The sequence below is a fragment of the Somniosus microcephalus genome, chromosome 2 (genome assembly GCF_052327205.1).
Source record: "Somniosus microcephalus isolate GS21.2 chromosome 2, FLI_Smic_1.0, whole genome shotgun sequence".
NCBI lineage: Eukaryota > Metazoa > Chordata > Chondrichthyes > Squaliformes > Somniosidae > Somniosus > Somniosus microcephalus.
This window is the reverse complement of record NC_140988.1, coordinates 129,192,630-129,211,770: the sequence shown is the minus strand read 5'-3', so window position 1 is coordinate 129,211,770 and position 19,141 is coordinate 129,192,630. Positions and strand designations below refer to the sequence as shown.

Sequence of the window (19,141 nt, the reverse complement as noted above, 5' to 3'; positions counted from 1 at the left end):
GGTTTTAAATGTTTCTCATTGCTGCTCTACATCGTTGTTTGCCAATATTGTTGCCCATTTTTTCCCCCTAAGTTCTATTCTCAGCCCCTCAAAATCAGCTTTTCTCTAATCTGTTAACCTGGTTTTCGTCATACTTATGTCCTTCTCAATTATCATCTTAAGGCATATTATATTATGGACACTATTGCCTATATGTTCCCCTACCTTTACTTCTCTTATCTGCTCTGGTTCATTACCCATTACTAGCTCCAATAGCAAATCCTCCCTTTTTGGACTTTTTACACATTGGATTAAAGGAGTCATGTACACATTGTAGGTACTCGATTCCCTTATCACCTTTTCCTCCCTCTTCTGTCCAATTAATATTGGGGTAGTTGAAATCCCCCATGATTATTATTCTATGTTTTTACTCATTTCCCTAATTTGTCTGCATATTTCGTCCTCCACCTCCCTTCCACTATTAGGTGATCTGTAGACTGTGCCTATTAGTGTGATTGATCCTTTATTACCTTTTATCTCTATCCATACGGATTCTATTTTTGTCTTGCTGATTTCTGCATCACTTTTTTCTAGTGCCATTATGTTATACCTAATAAGCACAGCTACTCCACTTCCCCTTTTTCCCTCCCTATCTTTTCTAAATATGTTATACCCTGCAATGTTTAATTCCCAATCCTGATTATTCTGTAGCCATGTCTCAGTAATCCCTACTATGTCTGGTTCCTCGCAACGTATGATTGCCTCCAGCTCCCCTGTTTTATTACGGACACTGTGTGCATTGCTGTACAGACAGTTTAACTAATTTTTAATAGGATTTCCTCTCACTATATGTTTAACCATCTTTTTAGACTTCTGTTCTATAATTCTATTTATTCCCTTGCCATGAATGTCCTCCCTTACTTTATTCTTTCCTATGCTCTCTTTTCCTGTTTTGTTTATATTTCGGCTGGTTACGTTTCTTGTAGATCCCTCCCCCCATCTTACTAGTTTAAAGCCTTTGCCTCTTCCCTATTTACCCTTTCCGCTAGGACACAGGTCCCATCCTGGTTCAGGTGGAGCCCGTCCCATCGGTATAGCTCCTCCCTGTCCCAGAACTGGTGCCACTGTCCCATGAAAAGGAACACCTCTTTCCCACACCAGCCCTTTAGCCATGTGTTAGTTCTCCTGATCTGTCTGCTGCTATGCCAATTTGCACATGGCTCAGGCAATAATTCAGAGATTATTACCCTCGAGGTCCTGCTTTTTAATTTAGATCCTAACTCCTGATACTCTTTCAGCAGGATCTCCTCCCTGTTCCTACCTATGTCGTTTGTTCGAACATGGATCACGATAACTGGATTTCCACCATCCCTTTCCAAGTTCCTCTCCAGCCGCCGTGAGATATCCCTTACCCTGGCACCAGGTAGGTAACACACCCTTTGGGATTCTCGTTCTTGGCTGCAGAGGACGCTATCAATCCCCCTAATTATAGAATCCCCTATCACTACCACATTTCTATTCTGCTCTTCCCCCCCTTGGACAGCCTTCTGAGCCACGATGCCTTGGTCTGCATTGTGGCTGTCCTCCCCGCAGTCTTTCTCCTTGTCCTCACAGGTAGCGAGTACATTGTACCTGTTGGACAGGACCAGTGTCTGCGGGACCTTCTTCTTAACCTCTCCTAAATCCCGCTACCCGTCTCGCTAACAGTCGCACCCTCTCTTTCCTGAATCATAAGGATCCTGTTAATGACATGATCTTTGGTCCTGACATGAAACTAAACCTTGGAGGCCCAGAAAGGGAATTTCCTTGTTTCTTCTATTGTTTTGTTTCATTGGTTAATGAGATAGACCATTGGACCTGACATTCAGGAGGTACCAGATGCCCCATTATCAATTCGCATTCCAGCAACTTGCAGAGCAAAAATAATTGGGAGCTGAAGGATGAGGAAAAATATCCAACTGACGAAGAGAGCCTAATTGTGCAGGGTGATAGCATGGCAGAGATATAAAATAAATATTTTGCATCGGTTTTTACAAATAATGGCGGAAGCAAGAATGTATTAGAGGAGGATATTGAATAGTATTAAAGATAACTGTAGAAAAGGAATTGATTCTATAAAGGAAATAGAACTGATGGCGGGTAAGTCACAGGGCTCTGATGACATGGATCCTAAGCTGTTGAAAGAAGTCATAGAAGATAGCAGAGGCTGCGGCCACAATTTTTCAATCTTCCTTAAATATGAACAATTGACTGATAGGAATGAAGAATAGCTAATGTAACACCTAGGTTCAAGAATGGAGAGGAGGGTAAATTTGTTAACCTCAGCTAACATGAGTTGTGGGCAACTCTTAAAATCTATAATTCAAGGTAAAATTAGTGAGCATTGAGAAATGCATGGGTTACAAGCAAGTTGCGTGCAACAAATTTAAAAGATGATTTTGATAAAATGCCTGATTGGTTAAATAAAGGGAATGCAGTAGGTGAGGTATATATGAATTTTCTGAAGGTGTTCAATAAATGCAGGCATATGGTGTAAGAGAAAATGTAGCAACATTAATAGAAAGTTGGTTGATGGACAGGAAACAAAGAATTAGGGTAAATATGCGTTGGTCAGATTGGAGACGGGTTGGAAGCAGTACATCCCAGTGGTCAGTAATAGGTTCATGTTGTTCTCATTTCAATGGAATGAAAATCAGGCGGATTCTCTAACAGGCCAACGATAAAATCCACCAGATTACCACCCAGGCAGTGAAGACAAAAGTCTAGGCCTTTGTGTCACCATTTAAAATCAAGTACTGATATCTTACCTGTTATACTGCAAAGTAACCTGAGAGTTGGGGTGTCTCCACCATAACCATTCATCAGCCCTTCGGTAGAGTATTTAGGAATGGGAATCGTCATAGTAATAGGTTTATGGAATTTCCTTCTTCTAGGCTCCAGGGTGACTATTGGACTAAAGGTTGCCTTGTTGCCCAGGATTTTCTTGACTAGCTCAATATGCATTGGTTGGGCCTGGACATTAATAAATAAAAAACAATGAATACTCTTTTTATGGAATAGTATCTATAAAACACAGTGGATTAATATTCCCTATGACTATAGAAATAAACATGTTTAATAATTGGTACCAGACATGGTACAGTACGTTGTTTAAAACTCTGGGAGACCGGTTACCTGGAGGCCAACTCTAATCCTCTTGGTTAAAGCTCCTTCAGGGAAGACAGCCTGAACCTGTGGTACCACAGTACTGCTCAGCACACCCCCTTCTGGCCCAATCAAGTTACTGTCCTGTCTGACCCTGGACACGACTGCAAAGTACTGTGGGAAGTCTCTGGTGATGATACGGCAAATACGTTTTCTGTCAAGTTCCTCTGGACTGTCAAGCACTGTAAACAGTAAAGAAAACAAAATCATTGCAGTTTTTCTATTTAAGATGTGTACCTTAATCATAAATTTACAACCCACGGATTAGAGATCTCTGTTTAAAAAGAAAACAAATTACCAAAAGACATAGAGATAGAAATCTGAACTGGACTCATAGGCCCGGAATTTGCAGTCAGCGGCGAAGCAAAGGCATTCACCGCTGGCCCCGAAGAAAGCTACCCACAAAGATCTCGCGATCTCTGTGGCAAGAAGTTTGCCTTTCTCGACGCGCAAGTCAGATCAGTGTAGAATAGTGGGGAATCCCTAGAGCGAGCTGCTGTGACATCAACAAGCTGTCTGAGCAGCCAATCACAATACAGAATTCTCACAGACAGGGAACCAAGAAGTGAAGAAGTTGTTTTTATTAAGACTTTTAAAAAAATGTTTTAGAGAGCAAAACAAAGACTGTGACTCTCACATGGGGAAAAGGTGAACCTGAAATAAATATGAGTAAACTTTTCAAGTTTCTTAAAAATTGCAATTTTCATCATTATGGAGAAATTTGACACCACAAAATTAAGATTTGTTTTTCAGGGTCATAACATTTGTTTAGCAGTCAATACACTGTTAAAACCCCTGTCCAACAAGGCCCAACTTGTAATGGGGGATTTAACAGTGATATTACCGTGGCAAAGTCCAAGTTTTCATCAGTTTCACTGATTTCCCTGTTTTCACTGTTTGCCAGCTATTTGGGGTGGGGGACCCCATAGTGCAGCCAGTGTTGGAATAGTGAATGACTGACCGCAACTTTAGGGTTTCCGCGTTAGGATGCACATGCACTATATCCTTAAGTTGCGGTCAGTTTCAAAGGGGTAATAACAGCAAATGCTGTTCATTAGCTGTTATTATCCACTGCAAATTCCGAACCATAATGTTTAAATTACTAAAATACATTCTTTTCAGAACATATTTCTGAGGATTCATTTGGATCCATTAAAACAATGTAAAGTTGTGCTTGTTTTATGGCGTGGTGTAGGCCTCACCTTTGGCTTTTATTGGGAATAGCTGAAGTAGTTTGTACTTTTTAACAATGCCAATGATGGTGTTACAGTTAAAAGGTAAATATACTAGTTCTGAGGAGTGAATGTAATAGATGAAAGTAGCTGCAGTCTCCATACTTGTACATGACAGAGTTGACACATCCATTGGAGACAAGGTTAGAGGAAGCACAAGAAACCTGCTGAAATCTGCAGAGTTGGTGGCTGAGTGCAGAGACACAGGGTGTACATATAAGCTATGAGTGGTGGAGGTTGTGTGTCGAGGATTCGAGAGACAATGAATGGTGTAATTCTAGAGAAGGCTGGGGATGAGAAGAACCAAAGCTGCTGGTGTGATCTCGATGATTGAGAGTGCAACATTGGAGAAGGTGTCAAGAGGTGTGCTAACCTTTACCTGTAAAAGTGTTCAGGGCAAGAATGATTGATCTTGGGCTGGTGGAGATGTCTGCAAACATCAACACTAGCTGCCCCCCCAGGTTGTGCAGTAGTATTATACACGCTGATAGTGCAATGATGTCTGGCAATGCCTGATGACCTATATGCTGGGAGAAGCAGTAATTGTGCTGTTTGTGTGATACAAGTGAGAGATCCTAATTTATTCAGCAGTCCCTAGCCCCACAAAAATGATACATAAATCCTTATTATTATAACCAGAAACCAGAATCTTGATCAATCTATGTAAGGGGACAAAAATGACTTCTTAGAATTAAAAGTTAGAAGAAACTATGGCCTAGAAATTGGGTATAGCCCCGCTTGGGGCGTTAAAATTGGCGCAGTGCAAAGTTTATAGCCAGACGCAACTTAGCGCCACCTGGCGCGATATTGGGTTGCATTGCCCCTAAAGGTGATTGAGGCATGAATTCAGGCGTTACACGGGACTCCTAACGCGCTAAACTTCCGGCGCAACCCAATATCGGAGCGGACGGGCACAGCGCAGGTGCTCTCAATTACCGATGACCACGAGACTTCCAGGCGCCGGCCAGCTCTTAAAGGGGTGGGTCAGTCAGCTTCAGCATCCACACTCTGCGCCTTGCAGGCCTCAGAATCGGCGCAGGCCCTTCTCTGGCGCTAAAAACTTGGACCAGATGGAGAAGGTGAGACAGAGAGCAGAGCGCTTCACCAATGAGGCTCTGGAGCAATTGGTGGCCGCAGTGGAGCGCCGGCGAGATGTTCTCTACCCAGACAATGGCAGGAGGCCGAATCATAAGGACTACCGACGAGCTTGGAGGGATGTATGCCAGAGGGTCAACTCCAGCAGCATGGTGACCAGGAGCCCTGACCAATGCAGAAAGAAATTCAACGACCTCACTCGGGTCGTGAGGGTGGGTGTTGTTTCTGCAAACTTCTGCATCCCTTCATTTGCACCTGACTTTATGGCTACAGGGTGGCCTGTGCCCCATTGGCCATCTGCCAGCAAGCACCCATGGCCCTTTCTGGGCACACACATGCACATTTGACTCAAGGCGTCATGTAAGGGCTCTTGCACCATGTGGGGTCATGAGATGATCACTCAGGGCATCATGTAAGGGCTCTTCCACCATGGGGGGCATGAGATGATCACTCAGGGCATCAGGTAACATAACTTCCCCTCCTTTCCCCTGTAGTCCAAGCTGGCGAGGATTGGCAAAGACCAGCTTCGCACCGGTGGAGGACCTCCACAAGTGGTCACTCTCACGGATCTCGAGGAGACAGTCCACCAGATTCTTGGAGGACGTCTGAGTGGTCCTGTAACCACTGCAGCTGCCGACCCCATTGTCGACAGCGATGGTAAGGTTCTCACCTTTTACAACTGTTTCCTTCCACTTGTTCCCCCCGCCAGCATGCTTTCTCACTGTGGACCCATGTCATAACCTGGCCGCAATCTGGCATCCCTTGCTGCCAAGCTGTCCTTTTGCTAAAGCCACTCTTCCACCTCCCTGCTTTCAGATGCTGCATCACCAGCTCGGGAGCCAGGCCCTCAAGCTGCCAGTGCCAGTGCCTCCGAAGGCTCAATGAGAAAAGTACTGTCCAACAGAAGGTCAGCAACTCTCTCCAGCAATGATCAGAATGGCCAGCCCAAATGGCTGCAGCTTTTATACTAGTGCTGTCCCCTTTAAATAGCGCCCCCCGAGTCCGAGAAGGGCCTGGGAATGCTCCATCCAACTGTCACTAATAGCGCCAGGCGGAAAGGTTGCGGGTGCCACCGAATATCCGGTGTGGGGCGCCAAAAAGGCGTTGCACACTGAAATGACGTCGTGATCTGCCTGTGCCCGCGGGCGCGCGTAAAGAGTTAGCGCCGGCGCTAAAAGGATACTCAATATGGGAGGTGGCGCTATATTCACTGCGCCCACCCGAAAATTGGGTAACGCCCCAATTCTCGGGCTCTTTAGGCGCTAATCGCTGGTGCTACCAACCGAATTTCTAGGCCTATAACTTCTAAGAATTAAAATTAGTGGAAACTAGAAGGCTGATAAGTTTGTCTCCTATCCTTGCCGAGGAATGTAGGACCTAGATAAAACAGGAACTGTAAAGCTAATAAGCTGGTCTTTTGTCCTTGCTTAAGATAAGGCAGGACATACAGATTCTCAAAGCATGATGTAAGCACCTCCTGGCCAGAGCAGGAACAGATAATTTAGCCCACGAATGCTGTAAAGATGGGTTTCTGTGAACCATTCAGCAACCTCCCTGATAAGGGGCATCGAATGGACACAGCCCTTCGCCTATTCTGTAGACCAATCAATAATCGTAGAAGGGTTGTGCACAAGGGGTGCACGCCTCAAGTTAGGGTATAGTTGCTGTACGTATTTGATACTCTGTGGAAGAATCTTTTCTCTGGGATGAGACTGAGATTTTCTCCCTGCATATGCTTGAATAAAGATCGTGAAACTTATCCAAGGTGAATTTGTGGTTGCTATAGGGCAAGTGTCAACCCCTTATTTCAGGGGGTCTGCTTGAGAGGAGGGAAGACTTCTCTTTTACCCCAACAATTGGCGTAGTCGGCAGGGTGCAGACTCTCCGACCCAAACAATGTGGCAGCTGTTGGGGTATCTTTTAAATACCACCTATAAGTTAGAGCTGATACATTGTGGACGGAAGGGGAGATAATCTGTATAAAAGAACTAAGTATAGCAAACCACGAACTGACGGAAACCGAGGAATAAGCACGATAAGAGTTATGAGTAGGTCCTGAAGCACGGTCAACGAGGCAATACCAGCGAACAGGTATTGGTCATATATGGCCAGCGCAGACAAGAAGGAGTACAAGAGTAACCTAGGGGCAATGTAATGACCCCAGGGATAAAATAGGCGAGTTGCAAGTAGTGCAGAAAGTTTAAGCATACCTCTGACAACAAATAAAATAGGCAAGTAGTGCAGAAAGTTTAAGCATACCTATGACAACAATTAACCCCAAACAAAATTGTTGCAAGTACTGGAGAAAGTTTAAGCATACCTCTGACAACAAATCGCCAGAACAAAATTGTTGCAAGTACGGTCTCACTCTGCGAGAGTAAGTAAGGGACGTACTGCTGACAACAATTAACCATGGGAAGTGAAAAACTTGAGTGGGGACCAGTGGGGGTCTCTGACATGCTATTTAGCGGACAAAGATAAAAAACAAAATGGTTAAAAACGATTGGCAACCGAACGACCCACCGGTAAAACAAAGAGAATGGTGGGCTAAGGATACAAAATTAAAGGAAGAAAAGCTCATCGTTTTAGTGGCTTGCGCATATTATGAGTTGAGTAGATGTACTTGAATTTGGACCAAAAACGGGTGCCAAAATTGTACCCGAGTACCAGTAATTTAAGAAAGAGAATAAGGAAAAAAATAAAGTTTTATCGACACAGATGCCATCAGTTTCTGTCCAAAACAAGTAAAATACAGGATTTGCTGAGTGAAAGGAATCTTAAAAGGAATGCTGGAATCTCCATTTGTGTGAAAGTGTGTGTTAAAAGTGTGGAAGCTTTCTGTCTTTGAAAGTGTCTGTTGTGTTTGTTTTAGCTCCACCCACTCTTTTGTACAGAGAGCTAAAAGCTGTTTAACCCTTTGAAGACTTGTCTTGAATGATGGATAAGCGTGTGTTGTTTTAAGTTTGTTAATTGTTTTACAAAAGGTCAGCTTCAGCCTTGAAGTTACAGTTGCCAAGGTGCTTGGAAGAAAATTAATTTGAATGTTTACAAGGCACGGGTGATTGTTTCTTTGTTAATGTGGCTTCTTTCTTTCTTTTCCAAGTGATACTGGTTAGTTAAAAAAAAATGATCTGGATTAAATTGGAGTTATGAGGTTAATTAACCTATTAAAACCAGACTTTCATTGTGGCCATGGTGAAGTTCTGGTTGGTGTAAATTTGTGTAGACCGCATTGAATAAGATAACTCCGCGAGAACATCCAATAGTGGCAGGTTCCTCTACAATATTCAATTGACTACGGTACTGGGAGCCCTACAGAATGCGGGACTAAAGGTACACCCTAGAAAGGTACAGGTAGGGAAGGACGAAGTAACCTACCTAGGATACATAATAACACAAGGGAGAAGACAAATGCCCGAAGACAGAAAGGAGACTATTAGAACGATGCCGAGGCCAGGAACTGTGAAAGGAGTCAGCAGGTACTAGGGCTATTTAATTATTGCCAGAACTTTATCCCAGAATATGCAGAAATAGCCCAGCCTATACAGGATTTGATCAAAGGGGGGAAACCATCCCAGGAGCCGGTGGACTGGGGCCCCGACCAAGAAACAGCGTTTGTAAAGTTAAAACAAGCCCTCGTAAGTGCCCCTGCCCTGGGATTACCAGACCAGAATAGGCCATTCCACATCTATAACTACCACAGTAAGGATCATTACAATGTGGTAGTAACCCAGGTGCATGGGGATAGACAAAGGCCGGTAGCGTACTACTCCACTAAGCAGCAGCCTGTAGCTGCAGGATTGTCCAGCTGCGTTGCTGCTCTCGACTGCGCTACGTGGGCCATCAGAGTTAGTGAACCAATAGTGATGTCAGGACAAATTATTCTACATACCCAGCATACCCTAGTAGAGTTGCTTAACACGGGAAGACTAAGAACTGTATCAGATGCGTGTAGGGCCACATGGGAGGCAATGCTCTTACCCCACAATGGCACAGTAACAACAATAAAAGACAATGATAGTAATCCCACACAGGGGATTATAATGGAAGGAGAGGAACATTAGTGTAACCTGACAGGAATTGAAGAGGAAAGTAGTCATGTTAGTGAAACCCCGCTCGAGGAAGCGGAAATGGATCTCTATGTAGATGGGTCCCAGCGATATATAGACGGGACACCATGAACAGGATGGGCAGTGATAGATGGCAATGGACAGGTTAAAAGGGAAGGTCGGCTAGAAGGAAGTCTATCGGCTCAGGTAGCAGAATTGGTGGCTCTCACCGAAGCCCTGAGGTTAGCCGAAGGCAAAAGGGTAAACATATATACAGACAGTCGATACGCCTTTGGGGTGGTGCATGATTACATGGTAGCCTAGAGTAGACGAGGATACATGTCATCAGGAGGAGGACCCATAAAACACGAGAATATAATCAAGGAATTAGTGGGAGCCTCCCTCCTACCACAAGAGTGCACAATAATAAAAATTAAAGCACACAATAAGATTACTGACCGACACCAACAGAGCAATGAATGGGCAGACGAGGCAGCCAAGCGGGCAGCTGAGAAAGGGAATCTGACCAATGAAGCCCAAGTCAGTGTGTGTGCAATTGGGCCCGAGAAGGTGAACATGCTTAAGGTACAGGAAGAAGCCACCCCGCGGGAAAAGGAGGGGTGGACATGTTACCCCGAGTCCTGATGAAATTAAGGGCAAGCCCTAGCCAGAATACAGGACTGATGCCCTTTGAGTTAATGACAGGGAGAGCAATGAGACTGCCCGAGGTACTGGTCACAGGAAGTGAGGACATGGGACCATATAAAGACGGAATACGGAGGTTTGTGATGGAACTCTGTAAGCAATTACACAACCTGAGAGCACAGGCTAGAGACCAGCAAGTAATTAAAGACTTAGAGAACGCTACCAAGAAACAGAAAGTCCAAATACCCCAGGTAGGCAGTCAGGTAATGGTAAAGATAAACAACCCAGAGAAACCCGGATTCTCGCCAAAATGGACTGGCCCCCATCAGGTAATAATGGTAAGTGACACGAGCACATGCGTAGATATAAGGGGCAACGGCAAATGGAAACACTGGACCTAGTTGAAAAGGCATAGACTCTAATTAACCAGTGACGACCAGGAAATATTATGTTTTACAGGATCTTATCCCTTATAGGGGAGCCACGGGAGAAGCTGTGCAAGCCGGCCAAAGGGACCAACAAGGCCTGTATTACAAAAACTCGAGCGATGTTAGCTGTGACCAGGAGCAAAAGGGGGATTGGTAATAAAGAAAACCAAGGATAAAATACACTTTGGGGTATGCCAACGAATAATTATGGTGTTCCTAAACCTAATGGATATAACCATTCCCAGCTTTTGTGGAAAGGAAACAGTAAGCCTGTACAATAACTTCGCCCTGAATCAAGAACCATGACATTTAATGTGAAAAGGAGGACAGGTAGAAAAGGGGACCGGGAGAAAAGAGGGATACTAGAAATGGTAGGCGCGGGATACGCGGCAGGGGTTGCGACGGTGAACACTATAGACCTGCATACCATAGACGATTGGGTTGATGCCCTAATCCGAATCTTACAAGAATTGTTGGGTAGGGAAGGGGATAACCAAAGACTGCAGGCACAGCTAGGTGATGGAGCGGAGGGAGCATTGCTACAAGTGGCCCACACGTTGCGGGATCACGCCAGAACTATAAATTTGATAAACAAAGCAGGGTAAGACATGAGCCAGCAACTACAGTCGGAAATAGTTTGCGCAGGGTACGGAGCATGGATACTTAGTGAAGTACAACATAACCTAGAGCAAATCCAAAATGGAGAAGTGCCAGATTGGATACCGAATAATCCAGAAATTCGGGTCCCAATGCGTGAGTACGCACAGGGTACTCATGCGTGGACCCGATGGAAGTGCCGGTTTCTTGCATGCACTGCGCATGCGCGGGAAACCGGCACTTCCGTTCCTCTGAACAAAGGGGTTCAGAGGTCGAACGCGTGCGCGCGGGAGTCTGCGCGTGCGCTTTGAACTTACCGTTTTTTTACAGGTTTTTCTGTGAGGGTAAGTCTTTAGATTTTAGAAATGTAAAAACCAGACGTAAGGCCTGCATTTTAAAATTAAAACATTTTTTCCACAGGTTTATTATTTTTAAATACTTTAAAGCAAGGTAAGTTTATTTTTAGCCCCGTTTTTCTTTAAAATTATTTTTTTCAAAAATTTAAATTATTGTTTAAAATAGTTATTTAATGTAATTTATAGTTTATTTAAAAAGTGTGATGATTTTTTAAATTTTAAATTTTATTTGAAGGTTTACTACTATTTTGGGACTGGAGTATTCATAAGTTTAGACAGGTCTTCCTGTCAATCTTATGAATGGGCTTTTCCCTCCTCCGATTGGCTGCCCATGGCTCACGTGATCCCAGGGGACGCATCCCACTAACTACGCCCCTGGGACACGCAAGCAGCTGGGTCAAGGCCTGGAGCGGAATTCCACGGGAGCCCAGAGCTCAACTGCCAGCGCGCAAGGTTAGTGCAGGTCGGGGGCTTGCACCCGCGGGAAGCCCCCGACCCGAATTTCTGGGCCAATGTATTTACCAATTGGACCTTAGATAAAACCATGACTCATGCGTGTGAGGTACGGAGGAATAGTCATGCTTAGATACCAAAAGTTAGATGCATAACTGGACATTTAAATATAATAGCCCAGAAATTCGGGTCTCCACGGGTGAGTATGCATGGGGTACTCACCCGTAGGCCCAATGGAAGTGCCGGTTTCCTGCATGCACTGCGCATGCGCGGGAAACCGGCACTTCCGTTCCTCTGAACGAAGGGGTTCAGAGGTCGAACGCGTGCGCAGGAGGGGCTGCGCGTGTGCATCGAACTTCGGTCTTTTTTACAGGTTTTCCCGGGAACGAAAGCCTGCAGAATTTAGAAATGTAAGGCGTAAGGCCTGCTTTTTACAAGGTAAGTGGTGAATTAATTAAAATTAAAACATTTTTTCCACAGGTTTATTATTTTTAAATACTTTAAAGCAAGGTAAGTTTATTTTTTAGCCCCGGTAGAAAATAAAATTATTTTTTTCAAAAATTTAAATTATTGTTTAAAGTAGTTATTTCATGTAATTTATAGTTTATTTAAAAAATGTGATTAAAAAAAAATTATTTGAAGATTTAGTGCTATTTTGGGGCCGTAGTATTTATAAGTCTTGACAGCACTTCCTGTCAGACTTATGAATGGAGCATTCCCTGCTCCGATTGGCTCCCCATGTCCCACGTAATCCCAGGGGACACATCGAACTAACTGCGCCCCTGGGATACACAAGCACCGCGCGTCGGCAGCTGGACCAGGCCCCGGATCGGAATTCCACAGGGGCCCACAGCTCAACGGCCGGCGCGCAAGGTAAGTGCAGATCGGGGGCTTGCACCCGCGGGAAGCCCCTGACCCGAATTTCTGGGCCAATAGGATTTGTACTATCAATACCGCAGTGTGATGTAACAAAAGGAGATGCCTTATACCAAACAAACAATATAGGGGAGATAAGGAATCAAACTCGTTTGCACTACCATGACTTGTCCAGATATGTGATTAAAGAGAACAACAGTACAAGGGGTATTAACATAGATGATGGTTATAAAAATAACCAAGTTGTTTTATGCCGAGATCCACCAAGAATGACCAAGGATGACTGTGGATATGGCCGAACGAAAGGGTGCACACGGAGTATCATGCCAATGACATGGGATTCCAAAACAACCGCCGCCCCGCAAGGGAATGGAGAATGGTGTGTGAGCACCAAGGCACCCAATATGACAGTTACGAATAAGGGAGGGACCATCTCCTGTGCCATCACGGATACTGACTTCTGCTTTAACCCACAAGAAGAAACACATATAAACGGGTATATCATATATCCTGAACTAAAAGAAGAAACTGTTAATGGGACAGTGACGGACACTATCCGAGAAGGGTATACAAAGGCAATAAGGCCACAAGGAAAACCGATACCCGAACTGAACGAAGAACAGACCCAACTGGAGCATGACATTCAGAAGCAGAGACAAAAGTATGTTATTTTGATGGAAGAAATAGATAAGCTACAAAAGGACACTGAAGAAATGTTGGCTAGTCGGTCTTGGTATACTAAGTTTTGGCATGCTAGACTCAATGTGCAAATACACCCCTGGATAAGGATAATATCACATGTATTGGTTGTCATACAAGGCGTTGTACTGGTGACCTTGTTGTTGTTATCCTGTCAAAAATGTAGCAGGAATAAGAGACAAGCCATAGCGAGAGCGATAATTAAAAAACTGGATAAGGCAAATTTAAAAAGTCCAGCAGAAAGGACTTATCTTATATAACCCCGATGGGAAAGCCAACAGGCAGATCCTGCAGTTTGGGAAGTAGCTACTCAAGCAGAGGGACAAACCTGGGGCTCACCCACGATATAGTAATAGGGAAACGGCCTGGCTTGGGCATATAGCCAAGGGCCGTAAGGGGGGATTGTAAGGGGACAAAAATGACTTCTTACAATTAAAAGTTAGAAGAAACTATAACTTCTTAGAATTAAAATTAGTGGAAACTAGAAGGCTGATAAGTTTGTCTCCTATCCTTGCTGAGGAATGTAGGACCTAGATAAAACAGGAACTGTAAAGCTAATAAGCTGGTCTTTTGTCCTTGCTTAAGATAAGGCAGGACATACAGATTCTCAAAGCATGATGTAAGCACCTCCTGGCCAGAGCAGGAACAGATAATTTTGCCCACGAATGCTGTAAAGATGGGTTTCTGTGAACCATTCAGCAACCTCCCTGATAAGGGGCATCGAATGGACACAGCCCTTCACCTATTCTGTAGACCAATCAATAATTGTAGAAGGGGTGTGCACAAGGGGTGCACGCCTCAAGTTAGGGTATATTTGATACTCGGTGGAAGAATCCTTTCTCTGGGATGAGACTGAGATTTTCCCCCTGCATATGCTTGAATAAAGATCGTGAAACTTATCCAAGGTGTCCGTCTGGTGAATTCATGGTTGCAATTGGGCAAGCATCGACTCCTTATTTCAGGGGGTCCGCTTGAGAGGAGGGAAGACTTCTCTTTTACCCTAACAATCTAGATTTTAAAGAGGAATGTAAAAAATGATGGATTTCTGTCACCCAAAACTAATATGGTTATAATAAATACTCCAATATTCTTTATTTTTGAATTGCGGAGAACTGTTTATAGTGCAAGGTACAATACTATTACTTGCCCAAATAAATGAAATTATTCAACATGGAATAAGACAAACTGTGACTGCATATGTTTTTCCAAATAATTGACCAATGTAGGATATTCTAACTGCAACACCATCATTGGCATTGTTACATCACCCACACTTGCTTGAAAAAGTACAAACTACTTCAGCTATTCCCAATAAAAGCCAAAGGTGAGGCCTAAACCAGGCCACAAACAAGGACAACTTTAGATCGACTTAATCTTCAAGGTAGGGTGCATGTTGGACCTGAATATGTCATGAGATAATTACAATGGCCCTTTGTTTTTTCATTAATTGTTTCTTCCCCCCACCCCCACCACCCCAAAAGGAATGTTACCTTCATCCATCCCATTCAATATTTCATTCAACTCTTCCTCAGTATATTCGCACTGATGTTCCTTCCAGGTCTCTCCAGTTTCACTGCGCAATACCACCAGTTCTCGTTCTTTCCCACGCACAGCCGCAAAGTGTGGAATCTCCACAATCACAGGCCTGAAACACCAGAAGTTAGAAATGAGTAAAATGTGGAAACAGACCTAATTCTAACACGTCTCATGGCACTCTCTACCAACTTTATATAGTCTGTAACAAAGTGAGCAGGCATTAATTTTCCAACATGGATGCAAGATAATCAGATGGAGCCTACTGAATAGGTAATACAGGGTTTGCCTCAGTGTCACGGTACCTCGATCTAGCTGTATATGAAATATGTTGCATCATTCAAAATGAAGTACTTAAAAATGTATTTTCTTTTACATTTTTATTTTTTTCTCCTTTTTCTGATAGAAACTATCCTACTAGGAGGTTGTGCTCATTCATTGTGAGAGTTTTGCCATGACTGTTTTGTGGTCATTCAAGCAGGCCAGACTTACTGGGGGGAATTTTAACCCCAAAAAACGGGTGGGTTGCGGTCGGGTGGGAGGTTAAAGAGTTAAAAAACTGAATCCTGACCCCAACCCGCCCACTTCTGGTTTTAATGGAGGCGGGACGGGGGGCGGGTGGCCAAGCCACTCCCAGGAGGCGGGACACCAATTTAAATATTATAATGAGGCTCCATGCCTCATGGTGATCCACTATTTTAAATTTAACTGTGGGCGGGCGGGTTTCCTAGGCCTCAGGGAACCACCAGCTAAAGGGAGGTGAGGACTGCTGTATCCAGGAGGTACGTGACTTTCCACTTACCTGCTGGATCCAGCGTTCCTGACTTGCCAATCCCCCGCCGAGTGGACACCGCTCGATCCTTCTGGTCTCCCCCTCCCTCCCCCCACCCCAGGCCTCCGACACCCCACCATGAGGCCTCTGATTCCGATTATCCTTCTGCCCTCAAACCCCCTCCGGCCTCCGATCCCCCCATCTGCCTTCTGACCTCCCCTGTCCGGCCCCTGATCCCCCTCCAGCCTCCCCCCCTCCGGCCCCAATCCTCCTCCGACCTCCAACCCCTCTACCCCGCCCAATCCCTCCCTCCCTCCTCTCTGCAGCCTGGTGCCACAGGCCTACCTGCCCGACAGCCAGACTGCCTCTCCATCTGGCTGGCTGCAGGCAGGAATCAGTGCTTTGAAATGCTAATCAGGCCCTGCCATTAAATTCGGCAGCGCCTGCGGGAAACCCATTCTCCCGGGTTTCCCGGCTGCTTTCCAGCCCCCCAGTCCCTACCCGCCTCCAAATTAAAATTCCGGCCACTGTTTCTAGTTATTTAATTGCCCAAACTGGAATGTACTTCAAATGAACTTGCAGCTAATGAGGTGCTCAAAATCTTACAAGTGAGGCGTTGGGGGGCTGAAGTTGAATGACAGGCTGGGAATCGGAACTGTTTTACAACAAATCCAACATCTTACTGCCTAGAAGTTACCTTGCAATGCTCTTCAACCACTTCACGATTAACTTATATCACAAAAACTTGTAATATAGACTTACTGGTTTCACTCCACATTCCACAAGGATTTGAGGCAGTTCTGAATTTTGGTAAACTAACACAAATTTAAAACTTCCATGAATAAGATCATATCATATACAATATCAAAATTAAATCAATAAATGAATGAGAGTAAATTACAGAAATGCAGATTCAGGGTCAAAATACCACACAATCTTCTTGAGTTGAACTTAATTTTCTTACTGTTTTGCAACTCCCCCACCTATCCATTCTTGTACACGACTAAATGGTTTATACAATGCTTTTGTGTTGTACTTTTTTTGTAAATATACCTAAAACTTCTTCCTACAGGATTGCAACTAACTTTTAAGAGACTTGATTTTTTGGGGCAGAAATTCGGTATCGCCCCGTTTGGGGCGCAATTATCAGCCTGGCGCTAATTATCGCCTCCGACTGCAAACGTGGCTTTTATCGCCCCTGGAGGTGATTGGAGCACTAAATCAGGCGTTACACACCTGTCTTAAGGTGCAAAGGCCGAGGAGCGAGGCGTTAACTCAGAGCGCAGGCAAAGCTCATGTGATGTCAGTCAGCAATGGAACACAGACACACTGGCACTGGCCAGTTCTTAAAGGGGAGGGTCGATCTTGCTCTCCATCCACACACTACGAGTTAATGGCACAAATAACTACATATGGGTATGATCTTGTGGCCATTACAGAAACATGGCTGCAGGGTGACAATGCCTGGGAATTAAACATACCAGGTTATTTAACGATCAGGAAGGACAGGCAGGGAGGAAGGGGAGGTGGGGTGGCTATGTTAATAAAGGAAGGAATCACTGTAATACAGAGAAATGATATTGGGTCAAAAGATCTGGATAATGAAACAGTTTGGGTGGAGATAAGGAATAATAAGGGGAGAAAAACACTAGTGGGCGTAGTCTATAGGCCTCCGAACAGTTGCAACTCTGTTGGATGGAGTATCAATCAGGAAATAGTTGAGGCTTGTAATAAGGGAACATCTATAATTATGGGGGATTTTAACTATCATATTAATTGGACAAATCAAATTGGGCAGGGCTGCCTTGAGGATGAGTTCATTGAGTGTATTAGGGATGGGTTTCTTGAGCAGTATGTAACTGAACCGACCAGGGGGCAAGCAACCTTGGATCTGGTCCTGTGTAACGAGACAGGATTAATTAAAAATGTCCTAGTAAAGGATCCCCTTTGAATGACTGACCATAACATGGTTGAATTCCATATTCAATTAGAGGATGAGAAGGTTGGATCTCAAACAAGCGTGCTAAGCTTGAATAAAGGAGACTATGAAGGTATGAGAGCGGAATTGAGTAGAGTGGATTGGGAAAATAGATTAAAGGGTAAGACGATACACGATCAGTGGTGTACATTTAAGGAGTTATTTTACAACTTCCAAAAAATATATATTCCAGAGAAGAAAAGGGTGTAAAAGAAAAGACAGCTAAGTAAAGAAATTAAGCATAGCATTCGACTAAAAACAAGGGCATATAAGGTAGCCAAATCTAGTGGGAGGATAGAGGATTGGGAAAACTTAGACAGCAAAAAATAACAAAAAGATTGATTAAGAAAGGGAAGATAGATTATGAAAGTAAATTAGCAAAAAATATAAAAACAGATAGTAAGAGTTTTTATAGTTATATAAAAAGAAAAAGGGTGGCTAAAGTAAATGTTGGTCCCTTAGAGGATGAGACCGGGAAATTAATGGTGGGAAATATGGAGATGGCAAAAACACTGAATGAATATTTTGTATCAGTCTTTACAGTAGAGGACACTAAGAATATTCCAACACTGGACAAACAGGGGGCTATGGGGGGGGAGGAGCTAAACACGATCAAAATCACTAAGGAAGTGGTACTCGGTAAAATAATGGGACTCAAGGCGGATAAATCACCTGGACCTGATGGCTTACATCCTAGGGTCTTGAGGGAAGTGGCGGTAGGGATTGTGGATGCATTAGTAATAATTTTCCAAAACTCCCTGGACTCAGCAAAGGTCCCGGCAGACTGGAAAACTGCTAATGTAACACCCTTATTTAAAAAGGGCAGTAGACAGAAGGCTGGAAACTATAGACTGGTTAGCCTAACATCTGTGGTAGGTAAAATTTTGGAGTCCATTATTAAGGAGACAGTAACAGGACATTTGGATAATCATAATTTAATAGGACAAAGTCAGCATGGTTTTATGAAGGGGAAGTCATGTTTGACAAATTTGCTGGAGTTCTTTGAGGAAGTAACATATAGGGTGGATAAAGGGGAACCAGTGGACATAGTGTATTTAGACTTCCAAAAGGCATTTGACAAGGTGCCACACAAAAGATTATTGCTTAAGATAAAAAATCACGGGATTGGGGGTAATATTCTGGCATGGATAAAGGATTGGCTATCTAACAGAAGGCAGAGAGTTGGGATAAATGGTTCATTCTCAGACTGGCAATCAGTAACTAGTGGTGTTCCGCAGGGGTCAG

At 44.0% G+C, this 19,141-nt stretch overlaps 1 protein-coding gene and 1 pseudogene across 33 annotated transcripts in view; one reads left to right on the top strand and one right to left on the bottom strand.

Annotated features, from left to right (window-relative positions):
* The window catches only part of ank2b (ankyrin 2b, neuronal), a 1,120,520-nt gene that overhangs the window by 128,479 nt on the left and 972,900 nt on the right, over positions 1–19,141 (bottom strand). For all 33 annotated transcript variants that reach the window (XM_085962266.1, XM_085962253.1, XM_085962237.1 and 30 more), the window contains 3 exons: positions 15,104–15,258; positions 3,154–3,365; positions 2,787–2,991 (listed from right to left, as the gene is read on the bottom strand). In XM_085962266.1, the coding sequence (XP_085818392.1) occupies positions 2,787–2,991; positions 3,154–3,365; positions 15,104–15,258 (572 nt within the window). The remainder of the gene's footprint in view (positions 1–2,786; positions 2,992–3,153; positions 3,366–15,103; positions 15,259–19,141) is intronic.
* LOC147122948 (uncharacterized) lies at positions 10,935–14,895 on the top strand (annotated as a pseudogene).